Genomic DNA, 25,744 nt, shown 5'->3' on the forward strand with positions numbered 1-25,744 from the left:
ACAGACAGAAGAACTTAGTAAATTATTATATTAGCTACATTACGCTGGTTTCTCAAAATGTTCACCCCCATCCTATCCCACCCCTCTTCTAAATCACAAACCAATTATTTATTAAGATATCAGTGTTCTAGGCTACTTAATATAATTATAATAATATACATATACGTTTATTTTCACAGATCTCTACCACTGGGTGGAGTACAGGATCTTGTCTGAAATTTACGGAAATGGTTAGGAAAAACTGGTTAGAATTCATCAGCAATCTTTCAACTCATTATAATTTTCCAACCGCATTTTGAAACCAGGATAAATTGTTCCACGAAACTTCAATCAACTCCCTAGATAATCATCGCTAACTGAACCATGATCCCTTCCTTAGCTACAACATCGATGGTCTCTTCCTAAACTTGTCTGAAGCATCCACTTAACTACAACATCGATGGTCTCTTCCTAAACTTGTCTGAAGCATCCACTTAACTACAACATCGATGGTCTCTTCCTAAACTTGTCTGAAGCATCCACTTAACTACAACATCGATGGTCTCTTCCTAAACTTGTCTGAAGCATCCACTTAGTTACAACATCGATAGTTGTACAACTTCTAAACTTGTACGAAGCATCCACTTAGCTCCAACATCGATGGTTGTACAACTCCTAAACTTGTACAAAGCATCCACTTAGATACAACATCGATGGTTGTACAACTCCTAAACTTGTACGAAGCATCCACTTAGCTACAACATCGATGGTTGTACAACTCCTAAACTTGTACGAAGCATCCACTTAGCTACAACATCGATGGTTGTACAACTCCTAAACTTGTACAAAGCATCCACTTAGATACAACATCGATGGTTGTACAACTCCTAAACTTGTACGAAGCATCCACTTAGCTACAACATCGATGGTTGTACAACTCCTAAACTTGTACGAAGCATCCACTTAGCTACAACATCGATGGTTGTACAACTCCTAAACTCTCCTCCCTCTATAAGCCAAGCAGGAGCTGAAGGTACGCCGACCTTGTGGAGGGGTCGCTGCTCTGGCGTGTCGAGACTACCATGGACTGTTGTAGCAAACGCCGGCTACTGACCGTCATGACCAGCGTCTGTGCATGTGCCGCCTTTGGTCTGCTCAGCATATCTGTGGCAACGGATTACTGGCTGTTTACCAAAGAAAGATTCCAACAAAATAAATCAATACCCGCCTTTTATCGGAGTGTTTATTCGGGGCTTTGGAGGCGCTGTAAATATGGTCAGTATCAAGTCTTATAAAATGGATTTAAACTAGGTTATATACACTATATATATATATATATATATATATATATATATATATATATATATATATATATATATATGTATACATATATAATAAATAAGTATATATAAGTATATATATATGTATATATATATATATATATATATATATATATATATATATATATATATATATGTATATATAAATATGTATGTAAATATATGTATGTTTATATATATATATATATATATATATATATATATATATATATATATATATATATATATATATATATATATGTATATATAAATATGTATGTAAATATATGTATGTTTATATATATATATATATATATATATATATATATATATATATGTATGTATATATATATATATATATATATATATATATATATATATATATATATATATGTATACATATATAATAAATAAGTATAGGTAGAGCTGCTAACAAATTGTGACTCACAAAATTACTTCCTGGAGTGAAAAAAGCTCTTATTCACATTGCGCGTTGTTTACTTTTATAGTACTGATGTCCCAAATCAAAGGAAACTTTTAACCACCCTGCTAATTTATGAACCAATGTCTAGAACTTATGTACCATAACTTCTTTATGAGCCGCATCGATAGAGCATCTATATCTATACAAGAGAGTGTGTACGTGTAGCTTATATCTATACTAGAGGGTATGTACGTGTAGCTTATACTAGAGGGTGTGTACGTGTAGCTTATACTAGAGGGTGTGTACGTGTAACTTATCCTAGAGCGTTTTAATGTGAAATAAACTTCTGATTAAAAAATTGGTTTTCTAGTAAAAAAAAATAAGAAGAAGAAATATGCATACATTTAAGTTTACCATAATTTGTAAGGAAAAGAAATTCAATTTAGGGGGGGGGGATAAGGGGCTAAAAATCTGGGTCCTCTTGTTGCTGCCCTCTCAACCCCTCCCCCATCTTGATCCATAACAGTTAACAGATATGTAATATAGTAAACAACAAATGTGTCTGGTGCAAAATTCAGCTATCATAAATTGTATATAGCTATTAAGAGAAGGTTAGAAAACAAAAGACACTTTGACCTTAAAGCAGTTGTTGCTGATATCACTGTTGTCAGCTGTTGGTACCTATGGCGGATAATGGCTCGATTTAAAATCAACCAGACATGCGCGCTGACCAATGTACAACTGATCTAAAAGAAAGCTGATCGTCGTATCTCTGAGCTCTCTTTACTTATTAGCGGTTGTATTTGCTGAGAGCCACCAGTCACGTGATGTGGACCAACCAATGTAATTTCCCCGGACGACCCTTGGCCCTGCTCTTGGATCACTTTGGTCCTACTCTTGGATCACTTTCTAATTCGATTTTTTCTTCTGTACATTCCCATTGGAATTCTTCAATACATTCCCATTGGAATTCTGAAATTTCTTAGCGAATTCCTAGTGTCAGATTGGGCACACACAAGGCATGCTTTGTTTTATAACCAGGTACAGCTAATGTCAGACATACATAAGGCATACTTTGTTTTATAATCAGATATCAATTAATTAATTAAAATGCTTGATCAATGCCCTCATTAAGTATTCCTATGGCAAGATTTATTACTGCTCTCTAAGTTTTACATTCTTCCATTAGCTTACCGCAGGTAAAGATTTATTTTGCTTTCATGTATTTACCCCAGAAAAAGATATTTATTTCCATAACAATGAGCTAGAATCAAATAATTATTGCCAGATGGCCATGATATATTGTTTGACGTAAGTGCTAGAAGGTTAGTGATAGTATTATTCAAAACTTTCAACCTGCAATTTTCTCTAAAACATTCGAAACTTGACCAACTCAAAAATTATGGGAAATAATTCTAATGCGCTTTGGTGAATCTACCCATAGAGTGACATACATATAAAGTGTTTTCGTAAAGCAAAAATAATAGACTGCATGCCGTTATCCGTAAACTGCTGATGGCGCTACAAACACGTAGACATGTCCTTGTAGCTGATGATGCTACACTCACCTCAAACATGTAGACAGGACCTTGTTGCTGATGATGCTACACTCACCTCAAACATGTAGACAGGACCTTGTAGCTGATGATGCTACACTCACCTCAAACATGTAGACAGGACCTTGTTGCTGATGATGCTACACTCACCTCAAACATGTAGACAGGACCTTGTTGCTGATGATGCTACACTCACCTCAAACATGTAGACAGGACCTTGTTGCTGATGATGCTACACTCACCTCAAACATGTAGACAGGACCTTGTTGCTGATGATGCTACACTCACCTCAAACATGTAGACAGGACCTTGTAGTCGATGATGCTACACTCAAACATGTAGACAGGACCTTGTATCTGATGATGCTACACTCAAACACGTAGACAGGACCTTGTTGCTGATGATGCTACACTCACCTCAAACATATAGACAGGACCTAGTAGCTGATGATGCTACACTCAAAAATGTAGACAGAACCTTGTAGCTGATGATGCTACACTCACCTCAAACATGTAGACAGGACGTTGTAGCTGATGATGCTACACTCAAACATGTAGACAGGACCTTGTTGCTGATGATGCTACACTCACCTCAAACATGAAGACAGGACCTAGTAGCTGATGATGCTACACTCACCTCAAACATGAAGACAGGACCTAGTAGCTGATGATGCTACCCTCACCTCAAACATGTAGACAGGACGTTGTAGCTGATGATGCTACACTCAAACATGTAGACATGACCTAGTAGCTGATGATGCTACCCTCACCTCAAACACGTAGACAGGACGTTGTAGCTGATGATGCTACACTCAAACATGTAGACAGGACCTTGTAGCTGATGATGCTACACTCAAACATGTAGACAGGACCTTGTATCTGATGATGCTACACTCAAACACGTAGACAGGACCTAGTAGCTGATGATGCTACACTCACCTCAAACATGTAGACAGGACCTTGTTGCTGATGATGCTACACTCAAACACGTAGACAGGACGTTGTAGCTGATGATGCTACACTAACCTCAAACATGTAGACAGGACCTTGTTGCTGATGATGCTACACTCAAACACGTAGACAGGACCTAGTAGCTGATGATGCAACACTCAAACACGTAGACAGGACCTTGTTGCTGATGATGCTACACTCACCTCAAACACGTAGACAGGACCTTGTTGCTGATGATGCTACACTCACCTCAAACACGTAGACATGACCTTGTTGCTGATGATGCCACACTCAAACACGTAGACAGGACGTTGTAGCTGATGATGCTACCCTCACCTCAAACATGCAGACAGGACGTTGTAGCTGATGATGCTACACTCAAACATGCAGACAGGACCTTGTTGCTGATGATGCTACACTCAAACATGTAGACAGGACCTAGTAGCTGATGGTGCTACCCTCACCTCAAACATGTAGACAGGACGTTGTAGCTGATGATGCTACCCTCACCTCAAACATGTAGACAGGACCTTGTTGCTGATGATGCTACACTCAAACATGTAGACAGGACCTTGTTGCTGATGATGCTACACTCACCTCAAACATGTAGACATGACCTTGTATCTGATGATGCTATACTCACCTCAAACATGTAGACAGGACCTTGTAGCTGATGATGCTACACTCACCTCAAACATGTAGACATGACCTAGTAGCTGATGACGCTACAAACAGGTAGACAGGACCTTGTTGCTGATGATGCTACACTCAAACACGTGGACAGGACGTTGTAGCTGATGATGCTACACTCAAACACGTAGACATGACCTAGTAGCTGATGATGCTACACTGAAACACGTAGACAGGACCTAGTAGCTGATGATGCTACACTCAAACACGTAGACAGGACCTAGTAGCTGATGATGCTAAACACAAACATGTAGACAGGACCTTGTTGCTGATGATGTTACACTCACCTCAAACATGTAGACAGGACCTAGTAGCTGATGATGCTACACTCACCTCAAACATACAGACAAGACTTTGTAGCTGATGATGCTACCCTCACCTCAAACATGCAGACAGGACGTTGTAGCTGATGATGCTACACTCAAACATGCAGACAGGACCTTGTTGCTGATGATGCTACACTCAAACATGTAGACAGGACCTAGTAGCTGATGGTGCTACCCTCACCTCAAACATGTAGACAGGACGTTGTAGCTGATGATGCTACACTCACCTCAAACATGTAGACATGACCTAGTAGCTGATGACGCTACAAACAGGTAGACAGGACCTTGTTGCTGATGATGCTACACTCAAACACGTGGACAGGACGTTGTAGCTGATGATGCTACACTCAAACACGTAGACATGACCTAGTAGCTGATGATGCTACACTGAAACACGTAGACAGGACCTAGTAGCTGATGATGCTACACTCAAACACGTAGACAGGACCTAGTAGCTGATGATGCTAAACTCAAACATGTAGACAGGACCTTGTTGCTGATGATGTTACACTCACCTCAAACATGTAGACAGGACCTAGTAGCTGATGATGCTACACTCACCTCAAACATACAGACAAGACTTTGTAGCTGATGATGCTACACTCACCTTAAACATGTAGACAGGACCTTGTTGCTGATGATGCTACACTCAAACACGTAGACAGGACGTTGTAGCTGATGATGCTACACTCACCTCAAACACGTAGACAGGACGTTGTAGCTGATGATGCTACACTCACCTCAAACATGTAGACAGGACCTTGTTGCTGATGATGCTACACTCACCTCAAACACGTAGACAGGACGTTGTAGCTGATGATGCTACACTCACCTCAAACATGTAGACAGGACCTTGTTGCTGATGATGCTACACTCAAACACGTAGACAGGACGTTGTAGCTGATGATGCTACACTAACCTCAAACATGTAGACAGGACCTTGTTGCTGATGATGCTACACTCAAACACGTAGACAGGACCTAGTAGCTGATGATGCAACACTCAAACACGTAGACAGGACCTTGTTGCTGATGATGCTACACTCACCTCAAACATGCAGACAGGACCTTGTTGCTGATGATGCTACACTCAAACACGTAGACAGGACCTTGTAGCTGATGAAGCTACACTCAAACATGTAGACAGGACCTAGTAGCTGATGATGCTACACTCACCTCAAACACGTAGACAGGACGTTGTATATGATGATGCTACACTCACCTCGAACACGTAGGCATGTCATTGTTGCTGATGATGCTACACTCACCTCAAACATGTAGACAGGACATTGAAGCTGATGATGCTACACTCAAACACGTAGACAGGACCTAGTAGCTGATGATGCTACACTCACCTCAAACATGTAGACAGGACCTTGTATCTGATGATGCTACACTCAAACAGATAGACAGGACCTAGTAGCTGATGATGCTACACTCACCTCAAACATGTAGACAGGACCTAGTAGCTGATGATGCTACACTCAAACACGTAGACAGGACCTTGTTACTGATGATGCTACACTCACCTCAAACACGTAGACAGGACCTTGTATCTGATGATGCTACACTCACCTCAAACACGTAGACAGGACCTTGTTGCTGATGATGCTACACTCAAACACGTAGACAGGACCTTGTTGCTGATGATGCTACACTCAAACACGTAGACAGGACCTTGTAGCTGATGATGCTACTCTCACCTCAAACATGCAGACAGGACCTTGTAGCTGATGATGCTACACTCACCTCAAACATGTAGACAGGACCTTGTATCTGATGATGCTACACTCACCTCAAACATGTAGACAGGACCTTGTTGCTGATGATGCTACACTCAAACACGTAGACAGGACATAGTAGCTGATGATGCTACACTCACCTCAAACATGTAGACAGGAGCTTGTATCTGATGATGCTACACTCACCTCAAACACGTAGACAGGACCTTGTTGCTGATGATGCTACACTCAAACACGTAGACAGGACCTTGTTGCTGATGATGCTACACTCACCTCAAACACGTAGACAGGACCTTGTAGCTGATGATGCTACACTCACCTCAAACACGTAGACAGGACCTTGTTGCTGATGATGCTACACTCAAACACGTAGACAGGACCTTGTTGCTGATGATGCTACACTCACCTCAAACACGTAGACAGGACCTTGTTGCTGATGATGCTACACTCACCTCAAACACGTAGACAGGACCTTGTATCTGATGATGCTACACTCACCTCAAACACGTAGACAGGACCTTGTTGCTGATGATGCTACACTCAAACACGTAGACAGGACCTTGTAGCTGATGATGCTACACGCAAACACGTAGACAGGACCTTGTTGCTGATGATGCTACACTCAAACACGTAGACAGGACCTTGTAGCTGATGATGCTACACTCAAACATGTAGACAGGACCTAGTAGCTGATGATGCTACACTCACCTCAAACATGTAGACAGGACCTTGTATCTGATGATGCTACACTCAAACAGATAGACAGGACCTAGTAGCTGATGATGCTACACTCACCTCAAACATGTAGACAGGACCTTGTTGCTGATGATGCTATACTCAAACACGTAGACAGGACATAGTAGCTGATGATGCTACACTCACCTCAAACATGTAGACAGGACCTTGTATCTGATGATTCTACACTCACCTCAAACACGTAGACAGGACCTAGTAGCTGATGATGCTACACTCACCTCAAACATGTAGACAGGACCTTGTTGCTGATGATGCTACACTCAAACACGTAGACAGGACCTTGTTGCTGATGATGCTACACTCACCTCAAACACGTAGACATGACCTTGTATCTGATGATGCTACACTCACCCACGTAGACAGGACCTTGTTGCTGATGATTCTACACTCAAACACGTAGACAGGACCTTGTTGCTGATGATGCTACACTCAAACACGTAGACAGGACCTTGTAGCTGATGATGCTACACTCACCTCAAACATGCAGACAGGACCTTGTTGCTGATGATGCTACACTCAAACATGTAGACATGACCTTGTATCTGATGATGCTACACTCAAACACGTAGACAGGACCTAGTAGCTGATGATGCTTCACTCAAACACGTAGACATGACCTAGTAGCTGATGATGCTACACTGAAACACGTAGACAGGACCTAGTAGCTGATGATGCTACACTCAAACACGTAGACAGGACCTAGTAGCTGATGATGCTAAACTCAAACATGTAGACAGGACCTTGTTGCTGATGATGTTACACTCACCTCAAACATGTAGACAGGACCTAGTAGCTGATGATGCTACACTCACCTCAAACATACAGACAAGACTTTGTAGCTGATGATGCTACCCTCACCTCAAACATGCAGACAGGACGTTGTAGCTGATGATGCTACACTCAAACATGCAGACAGGACCTTGTTGCTGATGATGCTACACTCAAACATGTAGACAGGACCTAGTAGCTGATGGTGCTACCCTCACCTCAAACATGTAGACAGGACGTTGTAGCTGATGATGCTACACTCACCTCAAACATGTAGACATGACCTAGTAGCTGATGACGCTACAAACAGGTAGACAGGACCTTGTTGCTGATGATGCTACACTCAAACACGTGGACAGGACGTTGTAGCTGATGATGCTACACTCAAACACGTAGACATGACCTAGTAGCTGATGATGCTACACTGAAACACGTAGACAGGACCTAGTAGCTGATGATGCAACACTCAAACACGTAGACAGGACCTAGTAGCTGATGATGCTAAACTCAAACATGTAGACAGGACCTTGTTGCTGATGATGTTACACTCACCTCAAACATGTAGACAGGACCTAGTAGCTGATGATGCTACACTCACCTCAAACATACAGACAAGACTTTGTAGCTGATGATGCTACACTCACCTTAAACATGTAGACATGACCTTGTTGCTGATGATGCTACACTCAAACACGTAGACAGGACGTTGTAGCTGATGATGCTACACTCACCTCAAACACGTAGACAGGACGTTGTAGCTGATGATGCTACACTCACCTCAAACATGTAGACAGGACCTTGTTGCTGATGATGCTACACTCACCTCAAACACGTAGACAGGACGTTGTAGCTGATGATGCTACACTCACCTCAAACATGTAGACAGGACCTTGTTGCTGATGATGCTACACTCAAACACGTAGACAGGACGTTGTAGCTGATGATGCTACACTATCCTCAAACATGTAGACAGGACCTTGTTGCTGATGATGCTACACTCAAACACGTAGACAGGACCTAGTAGCTGATGATGCAACACTCAAACACGTAGACAGGACCTTGTTGCTGATGATGCTACACTCACCTCAAACATGCAGACAGGACCTTGTTGCTGATGATGCTACACTCAAACACGTAGACAGGACCTTGTAGCTGATGAAGCTACACTCAAACATGTAGACAGGACCTAGTAGCTGATGATGCTACACTCACCTCAAACACGTAGACAGGACGTTGTATATGATGATGCTACACTCACCTCGAACACGTAGGCATGTCATTGTTGCTGATGATGCTACACTCACCTCAAACATGTAGACAGGACATTGAAGCTGATGATGCTACACTCAAACACGTAGACAGGACCTAGTAGCTGATGATGCTACACTCACCTCAAACATGTAGACAGGACCTTGTATCTGATGATGCTACACTCAAACAGATAGACAGGACCTAGTAGCTGATGATGCTACACTCACCTCAAACATGTAGACAGGACCTAGTAGCTGATGATGCTACACTCAAACACGTAGACAGGACCTTGTTACTGATGATGCTACACTCACCTCAAACACGTAGACAGGACCTTGTATCTGATGATGCTACACTCACCTCAAACACGTAGACAGGACCTTGTTGCTGATGATGCTACACTCAAACACGTAGACAGGACCTTGTTGCTGATGATGCTACACTCAAACACGTAGACAGGACCTTGTAGCTGATGATGCTACTCTCACCTCAAACATGCAGACAGGACCTTGTAGCTGATGATGCTACACTCACCTCAAACATGTAGACAGGACCTTGTATCTGATGATGCTACACTCACCTCAAACATGTAGACAGGACCTTGTTGCTGATGATGCTACACTCAAACACGTAGACAGGACATAGTAGCTGATGATGCTACACTCACCTCAAACATGTAGACAGGAGCTTGTATCTGATGATGCTACACTCACCTCAAACACGTAGACAGGACCTTGTTGCTGATGATGCTACACTCAAACACGTAGACAGGACCTTGTTGCTGATGATGCTACACTCACCTCAAACACGTAGACAGGACCTTGTAGCTGATGATGCTACACTCACCTCAAACACGTAGACAGGACCTTGTTGCTGATGATGCTACACTCAAACACGTAGACAGGACCTTGTTGCTGATGATGCTACACTCACCTCAAACACGTAGACAGGACCTTGTTGCTGATGATGCTACACTCACCTCAAACACGTAGACAGGACCTTGTATCTGATGATGCTACACTCACCTCAAACACGTAGACAGGACCTTGTTGCTGATGATGCTACACTCAAACACGTAGACAGGACCTTGTAGCTGATGATGCTACACGCAAACACGTAGACAGGACCTTGTTGCTGATGATGCTACACTCAAACACGTAGACAGGACCTTGTAGCTGATGATGCTACACTCAAACATGTAGACAGGACCTAGTAGCTGATGATGCTACACTCACCTCAAACATGTAGACAGGACCTTGTATCTGATGATGCTACACTCAAACAGATAGACAGGACCTAGTAGCTGATGATGCTACACTCACCTCAAACATGTAGACAGGACCTTGTTGCTGATGATGCTATACTCAAACACGTAGACAGGACATAGTAGCTGATGATGCTACACTCACCTCAAACATGTAGACAGGACCTTGTATCTGATGATTCTACACTCACCTCAAACACGTAGACAGGACCTAGTAGCTGATGATGCTACACTCACCTCAAACACGTAGACAGGACCTTGTTGCTGATGATGCTACACTCAAACACGTAGACAGGACCTTGTTGCTGATGATGCTACACTCACCTCAAACACGTAGACATGACCTTGTATCTGATGATGCTACACTCACCCACGTAGACAGGACCTTGTTGCTGATGATTCTACACTCAAACACGTAGACAGGACCTTGTTGCTGATGATGCTACACTCAAACACGTAGACAGGACCTTGTAGCTGATGATGCTACACTCACCTCAAACATGCAGACAGGACCTTGTTGCTGATGATGCTACACTCAAACATGTAGACATGACCTTGTATCTGATGATGCTACACTCAAACACGTAGACAGGACATAGTAGCTGATGATGCTACACTCACCTCAAACATGTAGACAGGACCTTGTATCTGATGATGCTACACTCAAACAGATAGACATGACCTTGTAGCTGATGATGCTACACTCAAACACGTAGACAGGACCTTGTAGCTGATGAAGCTACACTCAAACATGTAGACAGGACCTAGTAGCTGATGATGCTACACTCACCTCAAACACGTAGACAGGACCTTGCCTTTCTGCTTTTTCTGTTTGCGCTTTTTTTGAAGATATGAGTATATGAAGATATGAAGATATGAAAATATTAAGATATGAGTATATGAAGATATGAGTATATGAAGATATCCAGATATGAAGATATGAAGACATGAAGATATCCAGATATGAATATATGAAGACATGAAGATATGAAGATATGAAGATATGAAGATATGAAGACATGAAGATATGAAGATATGAAGATATGAAGATATGAAGATATGAAGATATGAAGATATGAAGATATGAAGATATGAAGATATGAAGATATGAAGATATGAAGATATGAAGATATGAAGATATGAAGATATGAAGATATGAAGATATGAAGATATGAAGATATGAAGATATGAAGATATGAAGATATGAAGATATGAAGATATGAAGACATGAAGACATGAAGAATGAGGATGTGAGGGAATAAGAGCACACTGTCCCCTGAGAAACAAGCACCAGAGATAACAGAAATACAAATGGATGGAAGTCAGAAGTTGTGACGGATATTGAAAACAATGTTCGCTGTGGGATATTCTGTTGGAATTAGCTGTAGAAAGTTTCCCTTAGGTTGCTGTCTAACTCAAGGATTGTAAACTATAAGAACTATTGTCTATTTTCGCTCAGAGCGGGAGGTCTATTTGTGCAATGTTATTTCTATTCACGCAACTAACCCACACTGATCTAGAAAAAAAAATTTAAGACGTTTCTGTTAAATTCACAACAAAAATGAACAGCCAATGGCCTATAAATTGTATTCATCTAATTAAAATAGGGCATGACTTCACTCAAGTGTTGATTTTAAGCCATGTGATCGGCCCGTCGTGTTATTCTAGCGATGTGTTTACGATTTTTCTGCCTTGTGTTTATTCTAACGGTGGGGTATATTGTTTCTGTCTTGTGTTGATTCTAACGGTGGGGTATATTGTTTCTGTCTTGTGTTTATTCTAACGGTGGGGTATATTGTTTCTGTCTTGTGTTGATTCTAACGGTGGGGTATATTGTTTCTGTCTTGTGTTGATTCTATGTATGGGTTATATTGTTTCTGTCTTGTGTTGATTCTAACTGTGGGTTACATTCTTTCTGCCTTGTGTTTATTCTAACTGTGGGTTACATTTTTTCTGCCTTGTGTTTATTCTAACGGTGGGTTACATTTTTTTCTGCCTTGTGTTTATTCTAGTTTGTTACATTTTCTGTCTTGTGTTTATTCTATGTGTGGGTTATATTGTTTCTGTCTTGTGTTGATTCTAACTGTGGGTTACATTTTTTCTGCCTTGTGTTTATTCTAACTGTGGGTTACATTCTTTCTGCCTTGTGTTTATTCTAGTTTGTTACATTTTCTGTCTTGTGTTTATTCTATGTGTGGGTTATATTGTTTCTGTCTTGTGTTTATTCTAACTGTGGGTTACATTGTCTCTGTCTCGAGTTTAGTCCTACTTTTCCCTGATGCGTTAACATCAATAATGTTACAAGACAAGTGGGGGGAGGGGGAGGGAGGGGGAGGGAGGGGGAGGGAGGGCGCTACCCGTAAGACACCCGTGAGGATTTGGGCTGGTTACATGCATTAAAGTCCTGTTTTTTCAGTTGATACAATTACTAAAAGAGGTTAAATATAGTTTGAGTACAAAGGATTGAGGCTAGTTACATGCAGTAAAGTCCTGTTTTTTCAGTTGATACAATTACTAAAAGAGGTTGAGAAATAGCCGTTAGCCACATTGAACTTATCTCGCTTTCAGTGTGTCGGTGTGTTTGTGTGTGTACGCTTGTGTGTATAATGTTTTTTTGCGTGTGTGTGTTAGTGTGTGAAAATTTGCAAATACCCCCTCCCTCCCCCATAATGAATTTTTGTTTATGCCAGTGCTCACAACAGGGGGGGGGGGGGAGAGGTTTTCATCACGTTTCAGCCCAACCGCCTTGACCTCCCCCTGACGTAGGACACGGATCCATTAGACATGGCTGCACTCATCTTACGGAGTCTTTGAGGTTAAGACTCGCATCATATTCCCTACACGGCTTTTATCGCAACATGCGAGTCATACATGACCAAACATTAAAACAGAAAGATTTTCTACAATGTCAGTCTAGATCTAGTATTAGAACAGAAAGATTTTTTACAATGTCAGTCTAGATCTAGTATTAGAACAGAAAGATTTTTTACAATGTCAGTCGAGATCTAGTATTCGAACAGAAAGATTTTTTACAATGTCAGTCTAGATCTAGTATTAGAACAGAAAGATTTTCTACAATGTCAGTCTAGATCTAGTATTAGAACAGAAAGATTTTTTACAATGTCAGTCTAGATCTAGTATTAGAACAGAAAGATTTTTTACAATGTCAGTCGAGATCTAGTATTAGAACAGAAAGATTTTTTACAATGTCAGTCGAGATCTAGTATTAGAACAGAAAGATTTTTTACAATGTCAGTCGAGATCTAGTATTAGAACAGAAAGATAAAAAATGTCAGTCAAGATCTAGCATTAGAACAGAAAGATAAAAAATGTCAGTCAAGATCTAGCATTAGAACAGAAAGATAAAAAATGTCAGTCAAGATCTAGCATTAGAACAGAAAGATAAAAAAAAGTCAGTCAAGATCTAGCATTACAACAGAAAGATAAAAAAAAAGTCAGTCAAGATCAAGTATTAGAATATAGAGGGTCAAATATCTCTGCATGTTACAGACACTGGCTGGTTTGTTCGTCTGCTGTTGCTGAATTCTAGCAACACGTCCAAATGAAATCTTCAATAAAACATCAGTCTATTAATGCACTGGCAATCTTTCATCAATACTCATTAAGTCGCTGGCACATTTCAATAGCAATTTTCTTCTCCACCAGGGAATCGCCTTCACAGATTTTTATAAGCCACTATTTTTGTGGGGGGAATTATTTATCCATTTTTTTTACATCCAATGTGTGAAAGCCGTGCTTGGTTTTCTGACGTGGGTGTCGTTAGTACTCACTGTGTTCCAGTCAGTACTCCTCACGGTGTTCCCGTTAGTACTCCTCACGGTGTTCCCGTTAGTACTCCTCACGGTGTTCCCGTTAGTACTCCTCACGGTGTTCCCGTTAGTACTCCTCACTGTGTTCCCGTTAGTACTCACGGTGTTCCCGTTAGTACTCCTCACGGTGTTCCCGTTAGTACTCACGGTGTTCCCGTTAGTACTGCTCACGGTGTTCCCGTTAGTACTCCTCATGGTGTTCCCGTTAGTACTCCTCACCGTGTTCCCGTTGGTACTCACGGTGTTCCCGTTAGTACTCCTCACGGTGTTCCCGTTAATACTGCTCACTGTGGTTCCCGTAGACGGGCCAAGTGTTGGTATAATGGTTTCAACAGTACACAGTAGACAGCACAATGTTCACATAAATATACAAATACCTTGAGAACACCAGTACATCATCATGATGTTAATAAACAAGTGTAGAGTGTGGGAGCAGGACAAATGTGTAGAGTGTGGGAGCAGGACAAATGTGTAGAGTGTGGGAGCAGGACAAATGTGTAGAGTGTGGGAGCAGGACAAATGAGTAGACTGTAGAGTATGGGAGCAGGACAAATGTGTAGAGTGTGGGAGCAGGACAAGTGTGTAGAGTGTAGAGTGTGGGAGCAGGACAAATGTGTAGAGTGTAGAGTGTGGGAGCAGGATAAATGTGTAGAGTGTGGGAGCAGGACAAGTGTGAAGACAGTGGGAGCAGGACAAATGTGTAGAGTGTGGGAGCAGGACAAATGTGTAGAGTGTGGGAGCAGGACAAGTGTGTAGAGTGTGGGAGCAGGACAAATGTGTAGAGTGTAGAGTGTGGGAGCAGGACAAATGTGTAGAGTGTAGAGTGTGGGAGCAGGACAAATGTGTAGACAGTGGGAGCAGGACAAGTGTGTAGAGTGTAGAGTGTGGGAGCAGGACAAATGTGTAGAGTGTAGAGTGTGGGAGCAAGACAAATGTGTAGAGTGTAGAGTGTGGGAGCAGGACAAATGTGTAGAGTGTAGAGTGTGGGAGCAGGACAAATGTGTAGACAGTGGGAGCAGGACAAATGTGTAGAGTGTGGGAGCAAGACAAATGTGTAGAGTGTGGGAGCAGGACAAGTGTGTAGAGTGTGGGAGCAGGACAAATGTGTAGAGTGTAGAGTGTGGGAGCAGGACAAATGTGTAGAGTGTAGAGTGTGGGAGCAAGACAGATGTGTAGAGTGTAGAGTGTGGGAGCAGGACAAATGTGTAGAGTGTAGAGTGTGGGAGCAGGACAAATGTGTAGAGTGTAGAGTGTGGGAGCAGGACAAATGTGTAGACAGTGGGAGCAGGACAAGTGTGTAGAGTGTAGAGTGTGGGAGCAGGACAAATGTGTAGAGTGTAGAGTGTGGGAGCAAGACAAATGTGTAGAGTGTAGAGTGTGGGAGCAGGACAAATGTGTAGAGTGTGGGAGCAGGACAAATGTGTAGACAGTGGGAACAGGACAAATGTGTAGAGTGTAGAGTGTGGGAGCAAGACAAATGTGTAGAGTGTAGAGTGTGGGAGCAGGACAAATGTGTAGAGTGTGGGAGTAGGACAAATGTGTAGAGTGTAGAGTGTGGGAGCTGGACAAATGTGTAGAGTGTGGGAGCAGGACAAATGTGTAGAGTGTGGGAGCAGGACAAGTGTGTAGAGTGTGGGAGCAAGACAAATGTGTAGAGTGTGGGAGCAGGACAAATGTGTAGAGTGTAGAGTGTGGGAGCAGGACAAATGTGTAGAGTGTAGAGTGTGGGAGCAGGACAAATGTGTAGAGTGTAGAGTGTGGGAGCAAGACAAATGTGTAGACAGTGGGAACAGGACAAATGTGTAGAGTGTAGAGTGTGGGAGCAGGACAAATGTGTAGAGTGTAGAGTGTGGGAGCAAGACAAATGTGTAGACAGTGGGAACAGGACAAATGTGTAGAGTGTTGTGTGTGGGAGCAGGACAAATGTGTAGAGTGTAGAGTGTGGGAGCAGGACAAATGTGTAGAGTGTGGGAGCTAGACAAATGTGTAGAGTGTAGAGTGTGGGAGCAAGACAAATGTGTAGAGTGTAGAGTGTGGGAGCAAGACAAATGTGTAGAGTGTAGAGTGTGGGAGCAAGACAAATGTGTAGAGTGTAGAGTGTGGGAGCAAGACAAATGTGTAGACAGTGGGAACAGGACAAATGTGTAGAGTGTAGAGTGTGGGAGCAGGACAAATGTGTAGAGTGTAGAGTGTGGGAGCAAGACAAATGTGTAGACAGTGGGAACAGGACAAATGTGTAGAGTGTAGAGTGTGGGAGCAGGACAAATGTGTAGAGTGTAGAGTGTGGGAGCAGGACAAATGTGTAGAGTGTGGGAGCAGGACAAGTGTGTAGAGTGTGGGAGCAGGACAAATGTGTAGAGTGTAGAGTGTGGGAGCAGGACAAATGTGTAGACAGTGGGAGCAGGACAAATGTGTAGAGTGTAGAGTGTGGGAGCAGGACAAATGTGTAGACAGTGGGAGCAGGACAAATGTGTAGAGTGTGGGAGCAGGACAAATGTGTAGAGTGTGGGAACAGGACAAATGTGTAGAGTGTAGAGTGTGGGAGCAGGACAAATGTGTAGAGTGTAGAGTGTGGGAGCAAGACAAATGTGTAGAGTGTAGAGTGTGGGAGCAGGACAAATGTGTAGAGTGTAGAGTGTGGGAGCAAGACAAATGTGTAGAGTGTAGAGTGTGGGAGCAGGACAAATGTGTAGAGTGTGGGAGCAGGACAAATGTGTAGACAGTGGGAGCAAGACAAATGTGTAGAGTGTAGAGTGTGGGAGCAAGACAAATGTGTAGAGTGTAGAGTGTGGGAGCAGGACAAATGTGTAGACAGTGGGAGCAGGACAAGTGTGTAGAGTGTAGAGTGTGGGAGCAGGACAAATGTGTAGAGTGTAGAGTGTGGGAGCAAGACAAATGTGTAGAGTGTAGAGTGTGGGAGCAGGACAAATGTGTAGAGTGTAGAGTGTGGGAGCAAGACAAATGTGTAGACAGTGGGAACAGGACAAATGTGTAGAGTGTAGAGTGTGGGAGCAGGACAAATGTGTAGAGTATAGAGTGTGGGAGCAAGACAGATGTGTAGACAGTGGGAACAGGACAAATGTGTAGAGTGTAGAGTGTGGGAGCAGGACAAATGTGTAGAGTGTAGAGTGTGGGAGCAAGACAAATGTGTAGACAGTAGGAACAGGACAAATGTGTAGAGTGTAGAGTGTGGGAGCAGGACAAATGTGTAGAGTGTGGGAGCTAGACAAATGTGTAGAGTGTAGAGTGTGGGAGCAAGACAAATGTGTAGAGTGTAGAGTGTGGGAGCAAGACAAATGTGTAGAGTGTAGAGTGTGGGAGCAAGACAAATGTGTAGACAGTGGGAACAGGACAAATGTGTTGAGTGTAGAGTGTGGGAGCAGGACAAATGTGTAGAGTGTAGAGTGTGGGAGCAAGACAAATGTGTAGAGTGTAGAGTGTGGGAGCAAGACAAATGTGTAGACAGTGGGAACAGGACAAATGTGTAGAGTGTAGAGTGTGGGAGCAGGACAAATGTGTAGAGTGTAGAGTGTGGGAGCAGGACAAATGTGTAGAGTGTGGGAGCTAGACAAATGTGTAGACAGTGGGAGCAGGACAAATGTGTAGAGTGTGGGAGCAGGACAAATGTGTAGAGTGTGGGAACAGGACAAATGTGTAGAGTGTAGAGTGTGGGAGCAGGACAAATGTGTAGAGTGTAGAGTGTGGGAGCAAGACAAATGTGTAGAGTGTAGAGTGTGGGAGCAGGACAAATGTGTAGAGTGTAGAGTGTGGGAGCAAGACAAATGTGTAGAGTGTAGAGTGTGGGAGCAGGACAAATGTGCAGAGTGTGGGAGCAGGACAAATGTGTAGAGTGTGGGAGCAGGACAAATGTGTAGACAGTGGGAGCAAGACAAATGTGTAGAGTGTAGAGTGTGGGAGCAAGACAAATGTGTAGAGTGTAGAGTGTGGGAGCAGGACAAATGTGTAGACAGTGGGAGCAGGACAAGTGTGTAGAGTGTAGAGTGTGGGAGCAGGACAAATGTGTAGAGTGTAGAGTGTGGGAGCAAGACAAATGTGTAGAGTGTAGAGTGTGGGAGCAGGACAAATGTGTAGAGTGTGGGAGCAGGACAAATGTGTAGAGTGTAGAGTGTGGGAGCAGGACAAACGCTAGATGTGTAGAGTGTGGGAGCAGGACAAATGTGTAGAGTGTGGGAGCAGGACAAGTGTGTAGAGTGTGGGAGCAAGACAAATGTGTAGAGTGTAGAGTGTGGGAGCAAGACAAATGTGTAGAGTGTAGAGTGTGGGAGCAAGACAAATGTGTAGACAGTGGGAACAGGACAAATGTGTAGAGTGTAGAGTGTGGGAGCAGGACAAATGTGTAGAGTGTAGAGTGTGGGAGCAGGACAAATGTGTAGAGTGTGGGAGCAGGACAAATGTGTAGAGTGTAGAGTGTGGGAGCAGGACAAATGTGTAGAGTGTGGGAGCAGGACAAATGTGTAGAGTGTAGAGTGTGGGAGCAGGACAAATGTGTAGAGTGTAGAGTGTGGGAGCAGGACAAATGTGTAGAGTGTGGGAGCTAGACAAATGTGTAGACAGTGGGAGCAGGACAAATGTGTAGAGTGTAGAGTGTGGGAGCAGGACAAATGTGTAGAGTGTGGGAACAGGACAAATGTGTAGAGTGTAGAGTGTGGGAGCAGGACAAATGTGTAGAGTGTAGAGTGTGGGAGCAAGACAAATGTGTAGAGTGTAGAGTGTGGGAGCAGGACAAATGTGTAGAGTGTAGAGTGTGGGAGCAAGACAAATATGTAGAGTGTAGAGTGTGGGAGCAGGACAAATGTGTAGACAGTGGGAGCATGACAAATGTGTAGAGTGTAGAGTGTGGGAGCAGGACAAATGTGTAGAGTGTGGGAGCAGGACAAATGTGTAGAGTGTAGAGTGTGGGAGCAGGACAAATGTGTAGACAGAGGGAGCAGGACAAATGTGTAGGGTGTGGGAGCAGGACAAATGTGTAGAGTGGTGTGGGAGCAGGACAAATGTGTAGAGTGTGGGAGCAGGACAAATGTGTAGAGTGTGGGAGCAGGACAAATGTGTAGGGTGTGGGAGCAGGACAAATGTGTAGACAGAGGGAGCAGGACAAATGTGTAGAATGTGGGAGCAGGACAAATGTGTAGAGTGGTGTGGGAGCAGGACAAATGTGTAGAGTGTGGGAGCAGGACAAATGTGTAGAGTGTGGGAGCAGGACAAATGTGTAGAGTGTGGGAGCAGGACAAATGTGTAGAGTGTGGGAGCAGGACAAATGTGTAGGGTGTGGGAGCAGGACAAATGTGTAGACAGTGGGAGCAGGACAAATGTGTAGACAGTGGGAGCAGGACAAGTGTGTAGAGTGTAGAGTGTGGGAGCAGGACAAATGTGTAGAGTTTAGAGTGTGGGGCAGGACAAATGTGTAGAGTGTAGAGTGTGGGAGCAGGACAAATGTGTAGACAGTGGGAGCAGGACAAGTGTGTAGAGTGTAGAGTGTGGGAGCAGGACAAATGTGTAGAGTGTGGGAGCAGGACAAATGTGTAGAGTGTAGAGTGTGGGAGCAGGACAAATGTGTAGAGTGTAGAGTGTGGGAGCAGGACAAATGTGTAGACAGTGGGAGCAGGACAAGTGTGTAGCGTGTGGGAGCAGGACAAATGTGTAGAGTGTGGGAGCAGGACAAACGCTAGATGTGTAGCGTGTGGGAGCAGGACAAATGTGTAGAGTGTGGGAGCAGGACAAGTGTGTAGAGTGTGAGATCAGGACAAACGCTAGATGTGTAGCGTGTGGGAGCAGGACAAATGTGTAGAGTGTGTGATCAGCACTGAAGCTCCATGCGGTTTGTGAGCTGGTCGATAATCTCTCGCTTCTTGTGTGGCTGTGTTCTCACTTCATTTTATGCTCAAATCGATTTTTGCTTGTGTCGCTAAGACTAATTTCATATTACAATCGTCATTTGAACTTTGAATTGCATTTCAATATTTATAAAAGGATGCAGACTTTCCTGAATGACAGAGATTCCAGTAAACATAAGAAGTCAGAAGCTGTAAAAAAAATTCAGGACACCGATTTTATATAAATAAATAAATAAATATATAAATATAAATATATAAATATATAAATAAATATATATATATATATATATATATATATATATATATATATATATATATATATATATATATATATATATATATATGTATCTATATATATATATATATATATATATATATATATATATATATATATATATATATATATATATATATAAATATATATATATATATATATATATATATATATATATATATATATATATATATATATATATATATATATATATATATATATATATATATATATATATATATTTAATTGCATACCTGTGCGGTCGCCAATGTGTGTTCTACGGCATTATTAAGAAAGGCGATCAACATATACTCAAGGCTATCATACATCCCACCCTGGGGCGTCTGGGTGGTAATGAGGACAATCCCGCGCCCTAACAACTATTATACAACAAAAATAACACCTGCTTCGTTTACATTTAAATGAATCAGTTTTAGAAAACTAAGTCTCGCGTATTAAAATATACGATTGGTAACGCAGATGAAATTCTCTTAAAATACTTTGTCCACCTTTCTTCTGAGACCGCATCAACGTACTAGACATGCACGCTAGTATAGTTACAAATGAAAAAAAAAAAATATATATATATATATATATAATATTTCTAAAATTTGATTATATTTGTGGTTACTAAAAGAACCTCAAGACGCAGTTTCTTTGTTATATTTAATTTCTTTTTTTTTTAAAATATTTTTATTAAATTTATTTTAAAAAACTAAATTAAACTGTCTTTTTTTCTAATTAAGGTAGTACTACTAATCCTCTTAATGAGCTGGCTTTTATAATAAGGTTGTTTTTTTTTTTAATGAATAACAATAGGCCTATTCTTTCAAATTTTCTGCTACAATAAAGAATTGTTATAATAATAATTCCTTTAAATAGCAAAATCGTAAGAAATACTATGAAAAAAGACATCTAATACCCTTTTATGTTCAAGTATTAGGTTTATGGGCTCAGCGCTAGATCATAACAAGATATGTTGTAATCATTGTATCATTTCACGTTAGCAAAAATAAAAAATTTAAAATTTAAAAAAAATGGTGACTTAAAAGAATTTTAAACTAATGTTGGTTATTAATAAATCCACATTTAATAACCTCGATGTTTATGCTAATTGAATATAATGTTTAACATCGAAAATATAATTTACAAACTGGAGCCAGTGTAAATGTTTGAGTCTGGTCCATGGCTGGAGCCAGTGTAAATGTTTGAGTCTGGTCCAGGGCTGGAGCCAGTGTAAATGTTTGAGTCTGGTCCAGGGCTGGAGCCAGTGTAAATGTTTGAGTCTGGTCCAGGGCTGGAGGCTGGAGCCAGTGTAAATGTTTTAGTCTGGTCCAGGGTTGAAGCCAGTGTAAATGTTTGAGTCTGGTCCAGGGTTGGAGCCAGTGTAAATGTTTGAGTCTGGTCCAGGGTTGGAGCCAGTGTAAATGTTTGAGTCTGGTCCAGGGCTGGAGCCAGTGTAAATGTTTGAGTCTGGTCCAGGGTTGGAGCCAGTGTAAATGTTTGAGTCTGGTCCAGGGTTGGAGCCAGTGTAAATGTTTGAGTCTGGTCCAGGGCTGGAGCCAGTGTAAATATTTGAGTCTGGTCCAGGGCTGGAGCCAGTGTAAATGTTTGAGTCTGGTCCAGGGCCCTGGAGGCTGGAGCCAGTGTAAATGTTTGTGTCTGGTCCAGAGCTAGAGGCTGGAGCCAGTGTAAATGTTTGAGTCTGGTCCAGGGTTGGAGCCAGTGTAAATGTTTGAGTCTGGTCCAGGGCTGGAGCCAGTGTAAATGTTTGAGTCTGGTCCAGAGCTGGAGCCAGTGTAAATGTTTGAGTCTGGTCCAGGGTTGGAGCCAGTGTAAATGTTTGAGTCTGGTCCAGGGCTGGAGCCAGTGTAAATGTTTGAGTCTGGTCCAGAGCTGGAGCCAGTGTAAATGTTTGAGTCTGGTCCAGGGCTGGAGGCTGGAGCCAGTGTAAATGTTTGAGTCTGGTCCAGGGTTGGAGCCAGTGTAAATGTTTGAGTCTGGTCCAGGGCTGGAGCCAGTGTTAATGTTTGAGTCTGGTCCAGGGCTGGAGCCAGTGTAAATGTTTGAGTCTGGTCCAGGGCTGGAGGCTGGAGCCAGTGTAAATGTTTGAGTCTGGTCCAGGGCTAGAGGCTGGAGCCAGTGTAATTGTTTGAGTCTGGTCCAGGGGTGGAGGCTGGAGCCAGTGTAAATGTTTGAGTCTGGTCCAGGGCTAGAGGCTGGAGCCAGTGTTAATGTTTGAGTCTGGTCCAGGGCTGGAGCCAGTGTAAATGTTTGAGTCTCGTCCAGGGCTGGAGCCAGTGTAAATGTTTGAGTCTGGTCCAGGGCTGGAGCCAGTGTAAATGTTTGAGTCTGATCCAGGGCTGGAGCCAGTGTAAATGTTTGAGTCTGGTCCAGGGCTGGAGCCAGTGTAAATGTTTGAGTCTGGTCCAGGGCTGGAGCCAGTGTAAATGTTTGAGTCTGGTCAAGGGCTGGAGGCTGGAGCCAGTGTAAATGTTTGAGTCTGGTCCAGGGTTGGAAACAGTGTAAATGCTTGAGTCTGGTCCAGGGCTGGAGCCAGTGTAAATGTTTGAGTCTGGTCCAGGGCTAGAGGCTGGAGCCAGTGTAATTGTTTGAGTCTGGTCCAGGGGTGGAGGCTGGAGCCAGTGTAAATGTTTGAGTCTGGTCCAGGGCTAGAGGCTGGAGCCAGTGTTAATGTTTGAGTCTGGTCCAGGGCTGGAGCCAGTGTAAATGTTTGAGTCTCGTCCAGGGCTGGAGCCAGTGTAAATGTTTGAGTCTGGTCCAGGGCTGGAGCCAGTGTAAATGTTTGAGTCTGATCCAGGGCTGGAGCCAGTGTAAATGTTTGAGTCTGGTCCAGGGCTAGAGGCTGGAGCCAGTGTAAATGTTTGAGTCTGGTCCAGGGTTGGAGCGAGTGTAAATGTTTGAGTCTGGTCCAGGGCTGGAGCCAGTGTAAATGTTTGAGTCTGGTCCAGGGCTGGAGGCTGGAGCCAGTATAAATGTTTGAGTCTGGTCGAGGGTTGGAGCCAGTGTAAATGTTTGAGTCTGGTCCAGGGCTGGAGGCTGGAGCCAGTGTAAATGTTTTAGTCTGGTCCAGGGTTGGAGCCAGTGTAAATGTTTGAGTCTGGTCCAGGGTTGGAGCCAGTGTGAATGTTTGAGTCTGGTCCAGGGCTGGAGGGTGGAGTCAGTGTAAATGTTTGAGTCTGGTCCAGGGTTGGAGCCAGTGTAATTGTTTGAGTCTGGTCCAGGGCTGGAGGCTGGAGCCAGTGTAAATGTTTTAGTCTGGTCCAGGGTTGGAGCCAGTGTAAATGTTTGAGTCGGGTCCAGGGCTGGAGGCTGGAGCCAGTGTAAATGTTTTAGTCTGGTGCAGGGTTGGAGCCAGTGTAAATGTTTGAGTCTGGTCCAGGGTTGGAGCCAGTGTAAATGTTTGAGTCTGGTCCAGGGTTGGAGCCAGTGTAAATGTTCGAGTCTGGTCCAGGGCTGGAGGCTGGAGCCAGTGTAAATGTTTGAGTCTTGTCCAGGGCTGGAGCCAGTGTAAATGTTTGAGTCTGGTCCAGGGCTGGAGCCAGTGTTAATGTTTGAGTCTGGTCCAGGACTGGAGCCAGTGTAAATGTTTGAGTCTGGTCCAGGGCTAGAGGCTGGAGCCAGTGTTAATGTTTGAGTCTGGTCCAGGGCTGGAGCCAGTGTAAATGTTTGAGTCTCGTCCAGGGCTGGAGCCAGTGTAAATGTTTGAGTCTGGTCCAGGGCTAGAGGCTGGATCCAGTGTAAATGTTTTAGTCTGGTCCAGGGCTGGAGCCAGTGTAAATGTTTGAGTCTGGTCCAGGGTTGGAGCCAGTGTAAATGTTTGAGTCTGGTCCAGGGTTGGAGCCAGTGTAAATGTTTGAGTCTGGTCCAGGGCTGAAGCCAGTGTAAATGTTTGAGTCTGGTCCAGGGCTGGAGGCTGGAGCCAGTATAAATGTTTGAGTCTGGTCGAGGGTTGGAGCCAGTGTAAATGTTTGAGTCTGGTCCAGGGCTGGAGCCAGTATAAATGTTTGAGTCTGGTCCAGGGTTGGAGCCAGTGTAAATGTTTGAGTCTGGTCCAGATCTGGAGGCTGGAGCCCGTGTAAATGTTTGAGTCTGGTCCAGGGCTGAAGCCAGTGTAAATGTTTGAGTCTGGTCCAGGGTTGGAGCCAGTGTAATTGTTTGAGTCTGGTCCAGGGCTGGAGGCTGGAGCCAGTGTAAATGTTTTAGTCTGGTCCAGGGTTGGAGCCAGTGTAAATGTTTGAGTCTGGTCCAGGGTTGGAGCCAGTGTAAATGTTTGAGTCTGGTCCAGGGTTGGAGCCAGTGTAAATGTTTGAGTCTGGTCCAGGGCTGGAGCCAGTGTAAATGTTTGAGTCTGGTCCAGGGCTGGAGCCAGTGTAAATGTTTGAGTCTGGTCCAGGGCTGGAGCCAGTGTAAATGTTTGAGTCTGGTCCAGGGCTGGAGGCTGGAGCCAGTGTAAATGTTTTAGTCTGGTCCAGGGTTGGAGCCAGTGTAAATGTTTGAGTCTGGTCCAGGGTTGGAGCCAGTGTAAATGTTTGAGTCTGGTCCAGGGTTGGAGCCAGTGTAAATGTTTGAGTCTGGTCCAGGGCTGGAGCCAGTGTAAATGTTTGAGTCTGGTCCAGGGCTGGAGCCAGTGTAAATGTTTGAGTCTGGTCCAGGGCTGGAGCCAGTGTTAATGTTTGAGTCTGGTCCAGGACTGGAGCCAGTGTAAATGTTTGAGTCTGGTCCAGGGCTAGAGGCTGGAGC

General features: G+C 43.3%; 1 protein-coding gene across 1 annotated transcript in view; it reads left to right on the forward strand.

The window, feature by feature from the left end:
* The first annotated feature begins 870 nt into the window (after nucleotides 1-870).
* Nucleotides 871-25,744, forward strand: part of LOC131938743 (voltage-dependent calcium channel gamma-5 subunit) — a 34,084-nt gene continuing 9,210 nt past the window's right edge. Inside the window, exon 1 of the mRNA XM_059296883.1 lies at nucleotides 871-1,254. Within this exon, the coding sequence (XP_059152866.1) occupies nucleotides 1,062-1,254 (193 nt within the window). The 5' untranslated portion in view covers nucleotides 871-1,061. The remainder of the gene's footprint in view (nucleotides 1,255-25,744) is intronic.

This window comes from Physella acuta, unplaced genomic scaffold, assembly GCF_028476545.2.
Source record: "Physella acuta isolate Inbredline_101_S28 unplaced genomic scaffold, ASM2847654v3 ptg000256l, whole genome shotgun sequence".
Classification (NCBI taxonomy): domain Eukaryota; kingdom Metazoa; phylum Mollusca; class Gastropoda; family Physidae; genus Physella; species Physella acuta.